Genomic DNA, 17,985 nt, shown 5'->3' on the forward strand with positions numbered 1-17,985 from the left:
TTCAGTTATCTGGGTTCATCTCCCTCACAGACATTAAGGACCTTGGACAACATACTTAATGTCTCTAACCTGCAATTTCCTCAGCTGTATGATAGAAATAATAATACCTACTTTTGGGGTTTGTTCTGAAGAATAAATGAGATAATATTGCCTGAGAGTTTAACATAGTGTCTGGGACATGTTAAATATTCAGTTAATGGTGGTGATTGAAGTAACCCAGTGAATGAAATGGTCTGTGCATATTCAAATACTACCTCATTGTGAACACTTTGAAGATGTCTTAGTGTTATATGTGTCGTACAGATTTTCTTGATTGCTAAAAACCTTTATAACGTTTTAATTTTTAATACTTAGAAATCATATGCCAGCTATTTTTTGACTTTAAACTTTTAATTATTTTATTTAAAACTCACATGGAAGGCAATGGTTTTGAAAAACAGTCCTTTCACATTAAAATTCTAATTGAATGTGATCATGCATTTTGGTGAACAAAACAAAGTGAGTTTCAACTAAGACTTTTATAAAACAACTTTCCCCATGTAGAAAATTATGAGAGTTCACTCGGTATAAGTCCATACCGTCAAGATCAGGTCTGTCATACTCTATCTAGCCTTACACAAAGTAGGTTTCTGTGGTTTTTGATAGGAGAGTATCTATGCTTGCTGTGACTTCATCTGACATGGTTTCTTTCATACTTTTAATATTTGCTCTTTCAGATCTTGGCACTTGTAGCTGTCAGAAAAGGCATGGACTACCTCTTCTCCCAGCATGACCTCAGCTTCCTGGATGACGTCATTCCAGAAAAGGACAAGAAAAAGAAAGAGGATGAGAAGAAAAAGAAAAAGAAGAAGGGAAGTCTGGACAGTGACAATGATGATGTAAGGAACTTTCCAAATTCCAAAGGAAAGCTAGTTAAGGAAACAAATGTGAAAATTGTCCCTTTTTATACCTGAAGTGAAGTGGAGGGCTGAGTTCTAAGAATGTTTATCTGGACATGTGGTGTATTACTCATTTCACCTCCCTTTGCCCTTTATATTCTCTGTTTGGTTTTTTATGTTTTCTGAATTCTTTCTGTAACCATTAACACACTAATAATGACATAATGACTAATAATGACTTCTAAAACATTTAAAAATCCACCACATTAAAAAAATTCTGATCTCATAGATATAAAGGAAGTTTGCTTAGTAATGCTATAAAATGTATTTGGTTTCTATTAATAATCCAGGGCTTATATTTGAGATAATAACTCAATTTTATGTAATTTTAAGCCTAACGTGGGTAGATGTCAATGATCTCACTTCACGTGATCTGTGAATCTATTTGAGTAGGCTCTCCACCAAAGTTCTATGCTGTTATATTAATATTAGCATTATATTTATACTAATATGATATATGATTCAGCATTATTTTTCTGTAGTTCTTCAATAAAAAGAAAAGGGAATGGGAGTTTGGGGTCTTTTTACATAATTATAGTGGTTAGTGTCATAGTTCAAAGGGTCCTCCTCCAATTAGGTGATTAAGTTGAGAAGTAAAATTGTTGCCCAGTTTTTTCTTTAGGAGACCAGCTCACAGAAATACAGATTCTCCAGCAGGGATCTGTAATCAGTGCTAGGAGGAAAACTGGGATTTGTTTGCTTTAACACATGCGGACACCTTATTCCAGTAGCCTTTTGAAAAGATTGCCAAAATAATGTTTTCCATTTGAAAATTTGCTCTGGATTTTACACAGTGCAGTATCACAAATGATTTTTTTGTGCCTCATTACCCATTCTAAAGTAGGAATATTGTTAATTGTTAGTTTCTACTTAGTACTTGATAACTTTGATTGATCATTGCATACCTTATCCTTAATTGTCTCAATAGCTTGTTATCACATTATTTATTTTTGTTCCCATTTTACAGATGAGGAGATTTAGACTGAGAAATGTTAAATATGTTTCAGAAATTTTAAAGCTTTATTGAGGTACGATTGACAAATAAAATTGTATATATGTAAGGTGATGCTTTGACATATATAAGTCATTTTTCTAATTGTACGCAGCCATAGTGGCAAGGCCAAAACTCAAATCCAGGCCTCTCTGGTTATTTCTAACTGGTCAGGCTATCTGATTGTATTCTTTTTGTAGAACTTGGAAATAGTACAGTGAAAGAAGGCAAGAGACAGAATTGGATTTCAGATAAATTGATTCAATAAGAAAAAAGCTTAATGCATGAGGCACATTTAGCTAAAGAGAAAAAGAGGTGAAAAGAGCTTTATGTCTGTCATCATCCATCTGCAATGAGAACAGGTATATAGATTTTGTTTCCAATGATGACAGAAAAAGAATGTGTTTAAACTACAGAAGAGACTAAGATGTAATAGTCCGAAGAACGATGTGTTTACACATTTAATAGAAATTAAAATTTGAAATGAATTTCTGGACCACTCAAGACCAAAAAAATAAAAGGCTGCCTGAAATATTAAAATAATTAAAGCAGTATTTTGTCCAAAATAAATATGTCAACTTATGTACATGGACATCAAATTTAAAGTTCATTACACATTATGAATGTATGAAGTGGGGGATTATGGAATCCCCCTCTGTAATGATTTTTAAGAAGAAATAGTAAAATATCAGCTTTGGAGAATGTTTTAAATGTACTGCTCTCTAGTGACAAAAGTTGGATCAAAAGAACTCCTTAGAAGTTCTTCCAATTCTTAGATATGATTTCCAACAAATCCTATTTCATTTAAAGTGTTTTTTTGTATTAATATTTACCGTGTTCAACTCTGTGTTCCCAACAGATTTCTTGAAGCCAAAGTGTCGTACTTGTTTTTTACCTCTTCCTCTTCATCCTACCCGTTCCAAAACAAACAAACAAATAAACATATACATTGGTTCCTAGGCAGTGAATCCAGCTAGGCAATTTAGAGTACATCTGTGCAGTATGTTCTGTGTGTTGAACTCATTATTTAGGGGCTCCACATTACAAATGTGGTTCTCCTAAGTTTACTTCTTAGTCATAGGGTTTGGGGCCCATGGATATAGGGAGTCATGCGGGGACATGGGGGTTACAGCTATAATATAATATTTATGAGCACAAATAGTGAAAATTATAGCTCTTCTTGTTACATTGATCCCTTTACCATTATGTAATGCCCTTCTTTGTCTTTTTTGATCTTTGTTGGTTTAAAATCTGTTTTATCAGAGAGTGGGATTGCAACTGCTGCTTTTTTTTTTTTCTTTCCATTTGCTTGGTAAATATTTCTCCATCCCTTTATTTTGAGTCTATGTGTGTCTTTGCACGTGAGATGGGTCTCCTGAATACAGCACACCGATGGGTCTTGATTCTATCCAATTTGCCAGTCTGTGTCTTTTAATTGGGGCATTTAGCCCCTTTACATTTAAGGTTAATATTGTTTATGTGTGGCATCTTTATTTTTTTTTTCTTTTTTGCTCGTTGAATGCATTATCTTAGCTCTCTAAAAGGATACTGTTGTTCATTAACCTCTTTAGAGTCATCATAAAGGAATTTTCCATGTAGGTAATAGGCTTTATGTTAAGATATTTTTTAACATTAATTCTCATTTTATTTTCAACTAAAAATCATCTTTTTGGTACTTTTAATTAAGAGATATATTGGGTCTTTCAGCCCAAACATAGACTTGGAATCAATATAATGCATTTAAAAAAAACAAAGTGGTAATCTTTGGGAAATCTATTATAATTTGGGCTAGGTGGCTTGTTCTTTAAGCAGTCCCATGATTAGCTGCCTGGTTTTGTCATTTCCATTATGATTCTCTGCTTATCTGACCATCATAGACACCTTTTTAAACATTTTATTTTCTTATGTTTTGCTTACATTTTCAGATATCTTTGGCACAAGCTAATTGAAATGAACCTTTACCCATAAAATAGTACTTAAAGTAAGAGAGGAAAGTTTATTTTCTAGTGTACATAGAAGGCTTCTTGATAGTGGATATATAAAAAGTCTGTCACTTGTTCTAGAAGGAAAGATCAGTCATGATTTTCCTAGGGACGGAATCAGCATAAACAAAACAAGAATTTCGAGGCCGTATTATAACCTGGGAAGTCTCCTATGTTTAATCTGTTTTTGCATTGAGATCATTTGCTTCACACATACAACTCATAAACATTGCTGATTGGGAGTCTGATAGAAAGCTTTACAATTCAGTTGTAGATCGATCTCTATTTTGTGTAGTTCTAGTTTTAATTGACTCAATACCATTAACTTAGAAGAGTGGAAAACAAATGTGAGGGGGAAAGAAGGAATGCAGTTAAAAGATAGCAAACTGGAAGTAATTATAAGGCTTTTCTCCTTAGTAGTACGTAAATGATTATAGAAAACGGTTTGATCGATGCTAGGAGATAGGAAGGGCTGTATAACAAAAACATTCTAAAACCTCTTGTACATTTTTTTCACAGTCTGACTGCCCATACTCAGAAAAAGTTCCAAGTATTAAAATTCCAATGGACATCATGGAACAGCAACCTTTCCTAAGCGATAGCAAACCTTCCGACAGTGAGTAGAACTAACCTCTTGCATGCTTGCTTGAATATGATTTGCACTTACAGAGAAAACACTTTAGAATTGCCATCTGCATTAACTTTCCCTCAATTTTGTTTTTCCTTTTTCTATGAGAAGATTTACACTTAATTATAATAAAACTTTATTTTTACATACCCTAAGCTTCATTCTTCCTTTTATCCATAACCTTTTAAATTTTTATTTGGTAGTCTTTTCTCTTACCCAAATCATCCCCAGTTTTTCCAATTGCTAAATGAATAACCATGTTTTTAATTGATTTTTCTTTTTTTTTCTGTTGGTATTGAGAATTGCAGCTTATAATACTACATCACTGTCACTGTTTGTCTTCCTTAGGTTTTAACTAGTGGTCAAATCAGCTCAAAAGAGAAATTGCATCATTGGTCTCTCAGTGATCAATAAATCAATTGTTAATATTGAGAATTTGGAAAAATTTAATTTTGATTAAATTAGCAATCATGAAGTATTAGTACAACTTTCTAGATATAACTTATATGCATTTGCTTTCTAATCTCTTCATTCTCCCTTTTGCTATTTCAAAATTATTATTATAACTGCACTGATCTTTCTAGGGTGATAGCCTGGTGGCTACGGTGCAATGGTTTGACATTTTTTTTCTTCTGTAATTGAATTAACGGGCCACTTAGTAATATTAGTGACCATTTCAGACTTTCCCAATAGCAGGTAGCAGTTGCCATCGAGCTACTTTCTACTTTGCGTTCTCATTGAAGAAAATGCATCCTTTTAGATTGAGATGCACTTCAGAGTACACTGATCTGTTACAGAAAAAGACAGTTAAGACACTTTTATTTCTATTTTACCATGCCACCTCAACTACAGTAAGAGGTTACTGTTATCAAGAAAAGTTTGGAATGAATATCTATTGATAAAAAATAATGGGTATATTAGTTATCAATCATTGAGTAACAAATTACGATAAAACTCAGCAGCTTAAAACAACAAACATGTTTTCTTACACAATTCCTCACATTCAGGAATGCAGGGGCAGCTGATTTTGGTTCTGGCTCAGAGTCTCTCATGAGATTGCAGTCAGAGCTGTCAAGCTGTCAGCTGGGGCTGAGTCTCTGAAGACTATTTTTTTTTTTCCAGGAAGAAATGAAAGGATTATTTGAAAATTATAGTATACTCCACAGTGTGGGAGTGGGCCCAAGAATAGGGACTCAAGGGCCCCATTACAAAATATTTGGGAGTTTAAATACCCTCTACTTGGGGTACGCCCTATGTAAATGGAGAGGATGAAGTAAAGTTACAAACTCATTTATTTGGCCTACGCCCCATGGAGAGGATATTTCCTGTCATAGCCGAAGTGTGAATTGGCCTTATGTTCCCTGCCTCCAGACACTGTTTTCCTGCCACATCTCCTCACTGAGAGATGTGATCTCCATAAATCTTCATGGGAGGCAGAGGGACCGATGGTCTTTTTTCTGTAACTGCTTCATGCTGGCTTGGGGCATACTCCTACCTATTGGGGATCCCTGAACTCTCACCCTGCTCTGTCTAGTGGAGGCAGGGTAGCTTCTTGATGGCCAGGGTGTTGTCTTCACCTGGAACTGGCTGGAACCTTTGTTGTGTGATCATCTGAAGCTTGATGGTCTCTAGGCAAGAGGAAATGAATTTGGTTAAAAAGGGGAAATTTTTTTAAACAAAAGTCTGGGAAGCCATTGTTTTGAACTAAGCTCACGCACTAGGCCCCAACAGACCAAACCAAAGCAAAATGAAGTCATTTGTGCTAAGACTGTAAGGAAACACATGAATTCTAGAACAGAGCAGGTTTTGTTTCTTCTTCTGCAAATCTCTGTAACAAACATTCTTGACAGCATAGGTATCCACCCCCTGAGGTTCCCATTAAATATTTTAGGGTCTGAAGCTGGGGATCTGCTTCCAAAAGCACACTCATGGGGCCCTTGGGATGACGTTTGTTTTTTACCTGTGGGTATCTCCGTAGGGCTGCCCATGATATGGCCTCCCTCAGAGCCAGTGATAAAAGAGAAAGAAACCAAGACAGAAGCTGCAGTCTTTTATAACTAAATTTCAGAAGTAATGGACCATTACTTCTGTCATATTCTGGTGGTTATGCAGCCCCACACTGTTAATACTGGGAAGGAATTACACAAAGTCATAAATACCAGGAGACAGGATCACTGAGAGCCATCTTGGAGGCTGGCTACCAGCCTGGATTTGAAGAACAAAGAACTAAAGCAGTCTTACCTTTGGTGTCCAGTTTGTAACCTATAACTTGTAACCGAGGCTAATTTCCGCTAACCCCTATTAATGGGGTTTGGTTATGAATTTCTTTTTGAGTTTAAACTCCTCAAACCATGTTCTGACTTCATTTTTTATCCGTGGAGCATTAATAGCAAAAGCACAGTGTAACAGACATGTGCCTAGCATGTATGTCTTCTGTTGGCATCATAACCTGGTATAGCCCCTTATAAAGAAATGTAAAAGCTATTTTTTAAAAAAATTACTAGCCAGAATTTGAGGCTCATGGAAAAAGTTTATGTGCCATTTGCCCTTCATCCTCTCAAAACCCCTTTTAAAGGATAAATTGCAAGTTGATAAGATATTAGAAGTTTACTTAAACAAAATACACTTGAGCATTTTGCCTGAAATGTTTTCTAATGTCATGTTTATCTTTATAATCCATGATGAAAGAACAAAACTGATAGAAGTAGTGTTGCAGTATGAGTAAGTGCCTCAAAAAAAAAATCTTTTTTTCCTTATGAACAACAGCAGGCAAACCTAGGAATACTGAAGATGGAAGGAAATCCAAAGGCAAGCCTTAGGCATTAAGAGAATGCTATCACCCTCTAAAAATGATTTGCTTCTTATCCTTCTCACTGACAAGACAACAGCGATCCATCCCAGAAAACCTAAAGTAAAAGAGATGAAGTGATTTTGTCTTCATCACACTAGAGTCTTAGCTTAATACCTTGTTTATTGAAATGCCTAAACTTGTCTTTTTTACTCTTATCAGTTATGGAAGATGCATCAATTTTGTGAAGATTTTTGTTTTATACTTCACCAAAGATCTACCATTTATGTTTTTAAAAAATTTTATTTTCCAGGAGAAAGATCACCAACATTCCTTGAACGCCACACATCATGCTGATAAAATTCCTTTCCTTCAGTCACTCGGTATGCCAAGGTAAAGGAGAGCCCAGTATTTTATGTTTTTCTGTGGGATAATTGCCCCACAGAAATGTAGTTAATGGTGGGTTATTGACAGAACTTCTTGTTCTCCTTTGTCTCTATTATTTATCTTAAATAAATTACCCAGTGACCAAAACTTGTTCCAGCTTTTACTAGTAGAAAGCATTCTAAGAGACCTACTTACTCTTACAAATAATGGAATCTTTCAGTATCATTAAGTTACAACCCAGGATCAACATTAGCTCTTTCAATTTCAGTATCGTCCCTGATTTGAAGAGGTAACTGGCACTTTCTGACAGTTCTCCAGTGGTTTCTTTCCCTCTTAACAAAGTTCTAGAGATTTCAGATTCTACTTGATTTTCTGAAATCTCTGAATGTTTTTATTATGTCAGTCTTTTTGTCCTTTAATTTCTGACAGCATTACCCACCTGGTAGTACCTCTTTTCCTTTTGTGTTTGTTGTTTTTATTATTTTAATTTAGGTATGAGATCTTATGAATTTTTTTACTTGAATTTCTTGACTCTGCTGGTAACCTTCATCCCATTTAAAATGTTTATTTTTAATACACAAAGAGGATATAAATATTAAAAGAGAACAAAGAAGGACACATTTGACTTCTATACAATGCATAAACATTTGACAGATGATGAAGGAAATCTGATTTACTTACTACTTTTTTTTTTCGTTTTTCTCTAGTCCTCCTAGAACTCCAGTAAAAGTTGTGCCTCAAATTAGAATAGAACTTGAACCTGAAGACAATGATTATTTCTGGAGGAGCAAGGGAACAGAAACTACATTGTAACCTGTTTGTCTTTCTTAAAACTGACATTTGTTGTTAATGTCATTTGTTTTTGTTTGGCTGTTTGTTTATTTTTTAACTTTTATTTTGTCTCAGTTTTTGGTCACAGGCCAAATAATACAGCGCTCTCTCTGCTTCTCTCTTGCATAGATACAATCAAGACAATAGTGCACCGTTCCTTAAAAACAGCATCTGAGGAATCCCCCTTTTGTTCTTAAACTTTCAGATGTGTCCTTTGATAACCAAATTCTGTCACTCAAGACACAGACACGCACAGACCCTGTCCTTTGCCTCTATTAAGCAGAGGATGGAAGTATTAAGGATTTTGTAACACCTTTTATGAAAATGTTGAAGGAACTTAAAACTTTAGCTTTGGAGCTGTGCTTACTGGCTTGTCTTTGTCTGGTAGAACAAACCTTGACCTCCAGACAGAGTCCCTTCTCACTTATAGAGCTCTCCAGGACTGGAAAAAGTGCTGCTATTTTAACTTGCTCTTGCTTGTAAATCCTAATCTTAGAGTTATCAAAAGAAGAAAAAACTGAAGGTACTTTACTCCCTATAGAGAAACCATTGCCATCATTGTAGCAAGTGCTGGAATGTCCCTTTTTTCCTATGCAACTTTTTTTAACCCTTTAATGAACTTATCTGTTGAGTACATTGAAGAATATTTTTCTTCCTAGATTTTGTTGTTTAAATTATGGGGCCTAACCTGCCACTTATTTTTTGTCAATTTTTAAAACTTTTTTTTAATTACTGTAAAGAAAATGAATTTTTTCCTGCAGCAGGAAACATAGTTTTGAGTAGTTCTACCTCTTATTTGTAGCTGCCAGGCTTTCTGTAAAAATTGTATTGTATATAATGTGATTTTTACACATACATACACACACAAATACACAATCTCTAGGGTAAGCCAGAAGGCAAGATCAGATTAAAAACACCATGTTTCTAAGCATCCATTTTTCCCTTTCTTTAAAAGAAACTTAACTGTTCTATGAAGGAGATTGAGGGAGAAGAGACAAACTCCTATGTCATGAGAATAACCGATGTTCTGATAATAGTAGCATCTGGGTACAGATGCTGATTGTATTACCACGTCAATGTCCTATGCAGTATTGTTAGACATTTTCTCATTTTGAAATATTTGTGTGTTTGTGTATGTGCTCTGTGCCATGGCTGGTGTATATATGTGCAATGTTAGAAGGCAAAAGAGTGATGGTAGGCAGAGGGCAAAGTCATTGAATCTCTCATGCCAGTTTTCATAAAACCCAAACCACATATGAAAAAATCCATTAAGGGTCCAAGAAGTCTGTCCATATGAAAATGAGGATAAACATAGTTTATTTCCCAGGTATCAGTCATTATAATTGATATAATAGCTCTAACATGCAATATAAAATTCATAGGAGTATTAATAGCCCATTTACACATCTATAAAATGTAATGGGATTGCAGAGCTGCAGAGTACAGTGTAACAGTACTCTCATGCAATTTTTTTCAGGATGCAAAGGCAATTATTCTTTGTAAGTGGGACATTTAGTATATATTTGTGTACATATTATATGTATGTATATTTCAAAGTACCACACTGAAAATTAGACATTTATTAACCAAATTTAACGTGGTATTTAAAGGTAATATTTTTAATATGGTACATTACATATTGTGAATGTATACTAAAAAAACATTTTAAATGTTAAAATTATAATTTTGGATTCATATAACCACAACTGTGATATATCCTAACTATAACCAGTTGTTGAGGGGTATACTAGAAGCAGAATGAAACCACATTTTTTGGTTTGATAATATGCACTTATTGACGCCCACTCATTGTTATGTTAATTAAATTATTATTCTGTCTCCTTGTAATTTTGATTACAAAAATTTTATTATCCTGAGTTAGCTGTTACTTTTACAGTACCGATACTCCTAAAACTTTTAACTTATACAAATTAGTCAATAATGACCCCAATTTTTTCATTAAAATAATAGTGGTGAATTATATGTTATTGTGTTAAAACCTCACTTGCCCAATTCTGGCTTCACATTTGTATTTAGGGCTATCCTTAAAATGATTATTCTATATTATCTAGCTTTCTATTACCCTAATATAAACTGGTATAAGAAGACTTTCCTTTTTTCTTTATGCATGGAAGCATCAATAAATTGTTTAAAAACCATGTATAGTAAATTCAGCTTAACCCGTGATCTCGTTAAGTTAAAGGTACTTTTGTTTTAGAAAAGCTCTAGATAAAACTCTTTTTTCTGATCATGAATCAAGTATCTGTGGTTTCATGCCCCTCTCTATACCTTTCAAAGAACTCCTGAAGCAACTTAACTCATCATTTCAGCCTCTGAGTAGAGGTAAAACCTATGTGTACTTCTGTTTATGATCCATATTGATATTTATGACATGAACACAGAATAGTACCTTACATTTGCTAAATAGACAGTTAATATCAAATCCTTTCAATATTCTGGGAACCCAGGGAAGTTTTTAAAAATGTCATTACTTTCAAAGGAACAGAAGTAGTTAACCAAACTAACAAGCAAAACCTGAGGTTTACCTAGTGACACCAAATTATCGGTATTTTAACTGAATTTACCCATTGACTAAGAATGAACCAGATTTGGTGGTGGTTTTGTTTCTATGCAAACTGGACACAAATTACAACAGTAAATTTTTTTATAAGTGTTTCTCCCTTCTCCATGATGTGACTTCCGGAGATAAAGGATTCAAAAGATAAAGACAAAGTACGCTCAGAGTTGTTAACCAGAAAGTCCTGGCTGTGGTTGCAGAAACACTGTTGGAAGAAAAGAGATGACTAAGTCAAGTGTCTGCCTTATCAAAAGAGCAAAAATGCCTCTGGTTTTGTGTTTGGGAGAAAAATATCTTGGACGCACTGTTTTCCTTGATAAAAGTCATCTTCTCTACTGTGTGAAATGAATACTTGGAATTCTAATTGTTTTCTGTGCCAGGGGCAGTAATGTCCCTGCCTCTTCTCCCAATCAAGGTTGAGGAGTGGGGCTGGAGAGAGGACTTAACTGACTTAAGAAGTAGGAAAACAAAAACCTCTCTCCTCAGCCTTCCACCTCCAAGAGAGGAGGAAAAACAGTTGTCTGCTGTCTGTAATTCAGTTTGCGTGTATTTTATGCTCATGCACCAACCCATACAGAGTAAATCTTTTATCAACTATATACTGGTGTTTAATAGAGAATGATTGTCTTCCGAGTTTTTTGGTTCCTTTTTTAACTGTGTTAAAGTACTTGAAATGTATTGACTGCTGACTATATTTTAAAAACAAAATGAAATAATTTGAGTTGTATTACAGAGGTTGACATTGTTCAGGGATGGGACAAAGCCTTCTTCAATCCTTTTCATACTACTTAATGATTTTGGTGCAGGAACCTGAGATTTTCTGATTTATATTTCATGATATTTCACATTTGCTCTTCACAGCATGAGCATGAAGCCCAGTGGCACCAAATGGCTGGGTACAATCAAGTGATATTTTGCAGCACTTCACTATCTGAAAGGCCATGAGTTTTCAGATGATTTCATTGAGCTTCATTGCAGCCTGAAATTTTAAAAAGTTTTGTAATACGCCAACCAGTCAAGTTGTGTTTTGGCCAGAGATTTAGACATGTCCAATTTCCTGGCTCATTTCATTGTGCTCTATGGGTACGTATAAAAAGCAAGAATTCTGTTTCCTAGGCAAACATTGCAACTCAGGGCTAAAGTCATCCAGTGAAACTTTTAGAGCCAGAAGTAACTTTGTCCCAGTCCTACAATGTGAAAAGAGTGAATAGTTGCCTCTTTTTAGCCATTTTCATGGCTGGTACATATTCGTACGCATTACTTTTCAGAATCAATACGCACTTTCAGATATTCTTATTTTTATTCTCTTAAGTCTTTATTAACTTTGGAGAGAGAAATGATGCATCTTTTTATTTTAAATGAAGTAGATCAACATGGTGGAACAAAATGATAAAGAACAGAAAACATTTCAATATATTACTAATAACTTTTTCCAATATAAATCCTAAAATTCCTATAACATAGTATTTTACAGTTTTATGAAGCTTTCTATCGTGACTTTTATGGAATTAAGAGATGAAGAAGATGAGATATTTTAGCATTTATATTTTTCAAAATTATATGTATACTTAAAAATAAAGTAACTTTATGCATTTGTGAGTGTCAAGTGTTTCTGTTCAACTCCTCAAATAATTGTTAAATGCCCATTATTTTACATCTTTGGGTGCTGCAGCGAACACAAAGATGATCAAGTCAGAGTCTCTGTCCCCAGATTGCTTTAGTTACCCCAGGCAGGAGGATAAAAGTAGTGTCCAAATTATATTTTTAAAAAGATTATAAGAATTATCTAAGTATTAATGAAATGCTATTATGCAAAGATTCTAAGCAAGAAAAAATAGGTCCAACTAAGAGCAATAGGAATTTTTTTTTGAGAAGATAGTATTGTCTTCTTTTACAAAGTTAGTGAAATATAGAATACCACTTTCTTGAATCCAGGATGAGGTATACAGTAAATTAATTCTCAAAACAAAACAAAAAAACAAAAAACAAACTGCTAAGCACAAAAAGTACTTATTAAAAAATAATTGTTCAATTGAATGAAATCTTAGAATGATTTTTCACAGAAGGTACATTATATACACTTTTGCTGGGCCTATCCAAGGTTTTGTGTACTATTTAAAATTCTCTAGGTAGTTTCAGTCCAAAATTATAATCAGAGAGTGGTGGTATTGGGTGGGGGGAGGGGGGAACAAATAATAGAAGTGATGAAAGAAAACTTCTGGTTGCAGTAAAAGGTGACGTAAAAACAAAAATAATGAGGCAGTGACATTGGCTCAATCTTTCAATCTGAAAACTTAACAGAATCGCTCTGAGCATGAGGGGACTGATAGTGGTGGTGATAATGGGGGGCTAGGGAATGGGATTTGGATTTTATCTTTGAGCTGAAAGAAGCAGCAGAAGCCACACACAGAATAAATTCTAATACGGGAGAATTTGAATTTTCAGCACACGCACAGAAGATTCATTAATATTGCCATGCATAACAATAAAAGTTGAGAAATTAGATCAAATTTAGTATATTATGAAAAAGAGTATACTTTTGCATGTGTTTTTGCATTTTTACCAACCCTTCATTATGCTATATATCCTACCTGACGCCCCTGAAAACTAGGAGGTAGAACACAAAACCCTATGAGATACCAAATCGTCTTTCTCAAGGTCTAGGCATGACAGCCTGAGCACCTTAGATCTCAAATCCTCATTCAGAATATATGCTCATTTAATTTAAAATGTTAACAAGCTCAGTCATCTATAGATTTCTTAAAATGGAGGAAATTAGAAACAACAGAGAAAACTATTGATAAGAGAATTGATGTGGCAAGAATAGCTTAGTCTTGACAGGAAGAAAGAAGATATTTAAAAGCTGTATAAAATTTATTCTAATTTTTTTATTATTATACTTTAAGTTTTAGGGTACATGTGCACAACGTGCAGGTTTGTTACATATGTATACATTTGCCATGTTGGTGTGCTGCACCCATTAACTCGTCATTTAGCATTAGGTATATCTCCTAATGCTATCCCTCCCCCCTCCCCCGACCCCACAACAGTCCCCAGTGTGTGATGTTCCCCTTCCTGTGTCCATGTGATCTCATTGTTCAATTCCCAGCTATAAGTGAGAACATGCGGTGTTTGGTTTTTTGTCCTTGCGATAGTTTGCTGAGAATGATGGTTTCCAGCTTCATCCATGTGCCTACAAAGGACACGAACTCATCCTTTTTTATGGCTGCATAGTATTCCATGGTGTATATGTGCCACATTTTCTTAATCCAGTCTATCATTGTTGGACATTTGAGTTGGTTCCAAGTCTTTGCTATTGTGAGTAGTGCTACAATAAACATATGTGTGTATGTGTCTTTATAGCAGCATGATTTATAATCTTTGGGGTATATACCCACTAATGGGATTGCTGGGTCAAATAGTATTTCTAGTTCTAGATCCCTGAGGAATCGCCACACCAACTTCCACAATGGTTGAACTAATTTACAGTACCACCAACAGTGGAAAAGCGTTCCCATTTCTCCACATCCTCTCCAGCACCTGTTGTTTCCTGACTTTTTAATGATCGCCATTCTAACTGGTGTGAGATGGTATCTCATTGTGGTTTTGATTTGCATTTCTCTGATGGCCAGTGATGATGAGCATTTTTTTATGTGTCTGTTGGCTGCATAAATGTCTTTTTTTGAGAAGGATCTGTTCATATCCTTTGCCCACTTTTCAATGGGGTTGTTTGTTTTTTTCTTGTAAATTTGTTTGTGTTCTTCATAGATTCTGGATATTAGCCCTTTCTCAGATAAGTAGGTTGCAAAAATTTTCTCCCATTCTGTAGGTTGCCTGTTCACTCTGATGGTAGTTTCTTTTGCTGTGCAGAAGCTCTTTAGTTTAATTAGATCCCATTTGTCATTTTGGTTTTTGTTGCCATTGCTTTTGGTGTTTTAGTCATGAAGTCCTTGCCCATGCCTATGTCCTGAATGGTATTGCCTAGGTTTTCTTCTAGGGTTTTTATGGTTTTAGGTCTAACATGTAAGTCTTTAATCCATCTTGAATTAATTTTTGTATAAGGTGTAAGGAAGGGTTCCCGTTTCAGCTTTCTACATATGGCTAGCCAGTTTTCCCAGCACCATTTATTAAACAGGGAATCCTTTCCCCATTTCTTGTTTTTTGCCAGGTTTGTCAAAGATCAGATGGTTGTAGATGTGTGGCATTATTTCTGAGGCCTCTGTTCTGTTCCATTGGTCTGTATATCTGTTTTGGAACCAGTACCATGCTGTTTTGGTTACTGTAGCCTTGTAGTATAGTTTGAAGTCAGGTAGGTGATGCCTCCAGCTTTATTCTTTTGGCTTAGGATTGTCTTGGCAATGAGGGCTCTTTTTTGGTTCCATATGAACTTCAAAGTAGTTTTTTCCAATTCTGTGAAGAAAGACATTGGTAGCTTGATGGGGATGGCATTGGATCTATAAATTACCTTGGGCAGTATGGCCATTTTCATGATATTGATTCTTCCTATCCATGAGCATGGAATGTTCTTCCATTTTCTTGTGTCATCTTCACATCCCTTGTAAGTTGGATTACTAGGTATTTTATTCTCTTGTAGCAATTGTGAATGGGAGTTCACTCTGTGTGTTATAGGTGTATAGGAATGCTTGTGATTTTTGCACATTGATTTTGTATCCTGAGACTTTGCTGAAATTGCTTATCAGCTTGAGGAGATTTTGGGCTGAGACGATGGGGTTTTCTAAATATACAATCATGTCATCTGCAAACAGGGACAATTTGACTTCCTCTTTTCCTAATTGCATACCCTTTATTTCTTTCTCTTGCCTGATTGCCCTGGCCAGAACTTCCAACACTATGTTGAATAGGAGTGGTGAGAGAGGGCAGCCCTGTCTTGTGCCAGTTTTCCAAGGGAATGCTTCCAGTTTTTGCCCATTTGGTATGATATTGGCTGTGGGTTTGTCATCAATAGCTCTTATTACTTTGAGATACATTCCATCAATACCTAGTTTATTGAGAATTTTTAGCATGAAGGGGTGTTGAATTTTGTCAAAGACCTTTTCTGCATCTATTGAGATAATCGTGGTTTTTTTGTCTTTGGCTTTGTTTATGTGATGGATTACGTTTATTGATTTGCATATGTTAAGCCAGCCTTGCATCCCAGGGTTGAAGCCAACTTGATCGTGGTGGATAAGCATTTGGATGTGCTGCTGGATTTGGTTTGCCAGTATTTCACTGAGGATTTTTGAATTGATGTTCCTCAGGATATTGGTCTAAAATTCTCTGTTTTTGTTGTGTCTCTGCCAGGCTTTGGTATCAGGATGATGCTGGCCTCATAAAATGAGTTAGGGAGGATTCCCTCTTTTTCTATTGATTGGAATAGTTTCAGAAGGAATTGTACCATCTTCTCTTTGTACCTCTGGTAGAATTCAGCTGTGAATCCATCTGGTCCTGGACTTTTTTTGGTTGGTAGGCTATTAATTAGTGCCTCAATTTCGGAGCCTGTTATTGGTCTATTCAGAGATTCAACTTCTTCCTGGTTTAGTCTTGGGAGGGTGTATGTGTCCAAGAATTTAAGAATGGAATGATATATTAAATATGCTGAAAGAAAAAATATTCCAACCAAGAAGACTTACCTTGCAGATCTAAGTTGCATACAAAAACTAGTTTTATCCTTCCCTCCAACAATTTATGTTGTTGATATCCTGATTTACAGATTTTTATATTGTGCATTATTTAACAACATATTGTAGTTCTAGGTTTTTTTAAATCATTTGGACTTTTAACCTTCATGCTAGACATATGTATGATTTACACACCACGATTACAATATTGAAGTATTCTGGGTTTGACTATAAGTTTTATATATTCATGAAGTGGTTTTTTGAAAAAATAAACAAAATTGAAAGACCTTTAGTTAGTCTGGTTAATAGAAAAGAGAGAAGACAAACAAAATTAAAAATGAAAGTGAAGAAATGATAAGAAATGCCTCAGAAATAAAAAGGATGAATAGGGCTATTGTAAAAAATTATATTCCAACCAATTAGATAACCTAGAGAAAATAGATAAATTCATAGAGGAATGCAATCCACCAAGAGTGAGTCAGGAAGAAACAGAAAGCCTGAACAGATGAATAATAAGTAATGAGATTGAATAAGAAATTAAAAAGACTCCCAAAAATAACAACAACAAAACTCAGGTCCGGATGACTTCACAGCTGAATGTTACCAAATACTCAAAAAGAATTAATACTGGTACTTCTTAAACTCTTTCAAAAAATTGAGCTAGCACATTTTATGAAGCCAGCCTCACTCTGATACCTAACCAAGACAAAAACATCACAAGAAAAGGAAACTGTAAGCCAGTTACTCTGATGAACATTCACACAAAATTTCTTAATAAAATATTAGCAAACTGTATCTAACAGCACATCAAAAAGATTATATATCATGACAAAGTGGGATTTATACTTAGCATGCTAGGCTGGTTGAACATATGCAAATTAATTAATATGACACATCACATTAATAGAATGATAATAACAAACCATATGATTATCTCATTGACACAAAAAAAGTATTTGACAAAGTCCAACATCCTTTCTTGATTTAAAAACTCTCTCAACAGTGTGGGCATAGAAAGAGTTTTTCAACATAATAAAGGCCATTTATGAAAAAAGCTGCAGGTAACATTATAATCAATAGGAGACAACAAAGTTTTCCACTAAGATTTGGTACAAGGCAAGGATACCCACTCTTGCCACTTCTATTTAACATAGTGCTAGAAGTACCAGCAAGAGCAATTAGACTAGAAAGAGAAACAAAATATGTACAAACACAAAAGAAAGAAGTAAAATTATTTCTATTTG

At 34.9% G+C, this 17,985-nt stretch overlaps 1 protein-coding gene across 3 annotated transcripts in view; it reads left to right on the forward strand.

The window, feature by feature from the left end:
* SLC4A4 (solute carrier family 4 member 4) overlaps positions 1-12,717 on the forward strand; it is a 388,838-nt gene extending 376,121 nt beyond the window's left edge. For 2 of the 3 annotated variants that reach the window (XM_004038792.5, XM_019025724.4), the window contains exons 23-26: positions 717-878; positions 4,431-4,527; positions 7,641-7,720; positions 8,422-12,717. In XM_004038792.5, the coding sequence (XP_004038840.3) occupies positions 717-878; positions 4,431-4,527; positions 7,641-7,684 (303 nt within the window). In that variant the 3' untranslated portion in view covers positions 7,685-7,720; positions 8,422-12,717. The remainder of the gene's footprint in view (positions 1-716; positions 879-4,430; positions 4,528-7,640; positions 7,721-8,421) is intronic. The other variant, XM_031010225.3, reaches the window with a different exon arrangement.
* Positions 12,718-17,985: the final 5,268 nt, after the last annotated feature.

The sequence above is a fragment of the Gorilla gorilla genome, chromosome 3 (genome assembly GCF_029281585.2).
Source record: "Gorilla gorilla gorilla isolate KB3781 chromosome 3, NHGRI_mGorGor1-v2.1_pri, whole genome shotgun sequence".
NCBI lineage: Eukaryota > Metazoa > Chordata > Mammalia > Primates > Hominidae > Gorilla > Gorilla gorilla.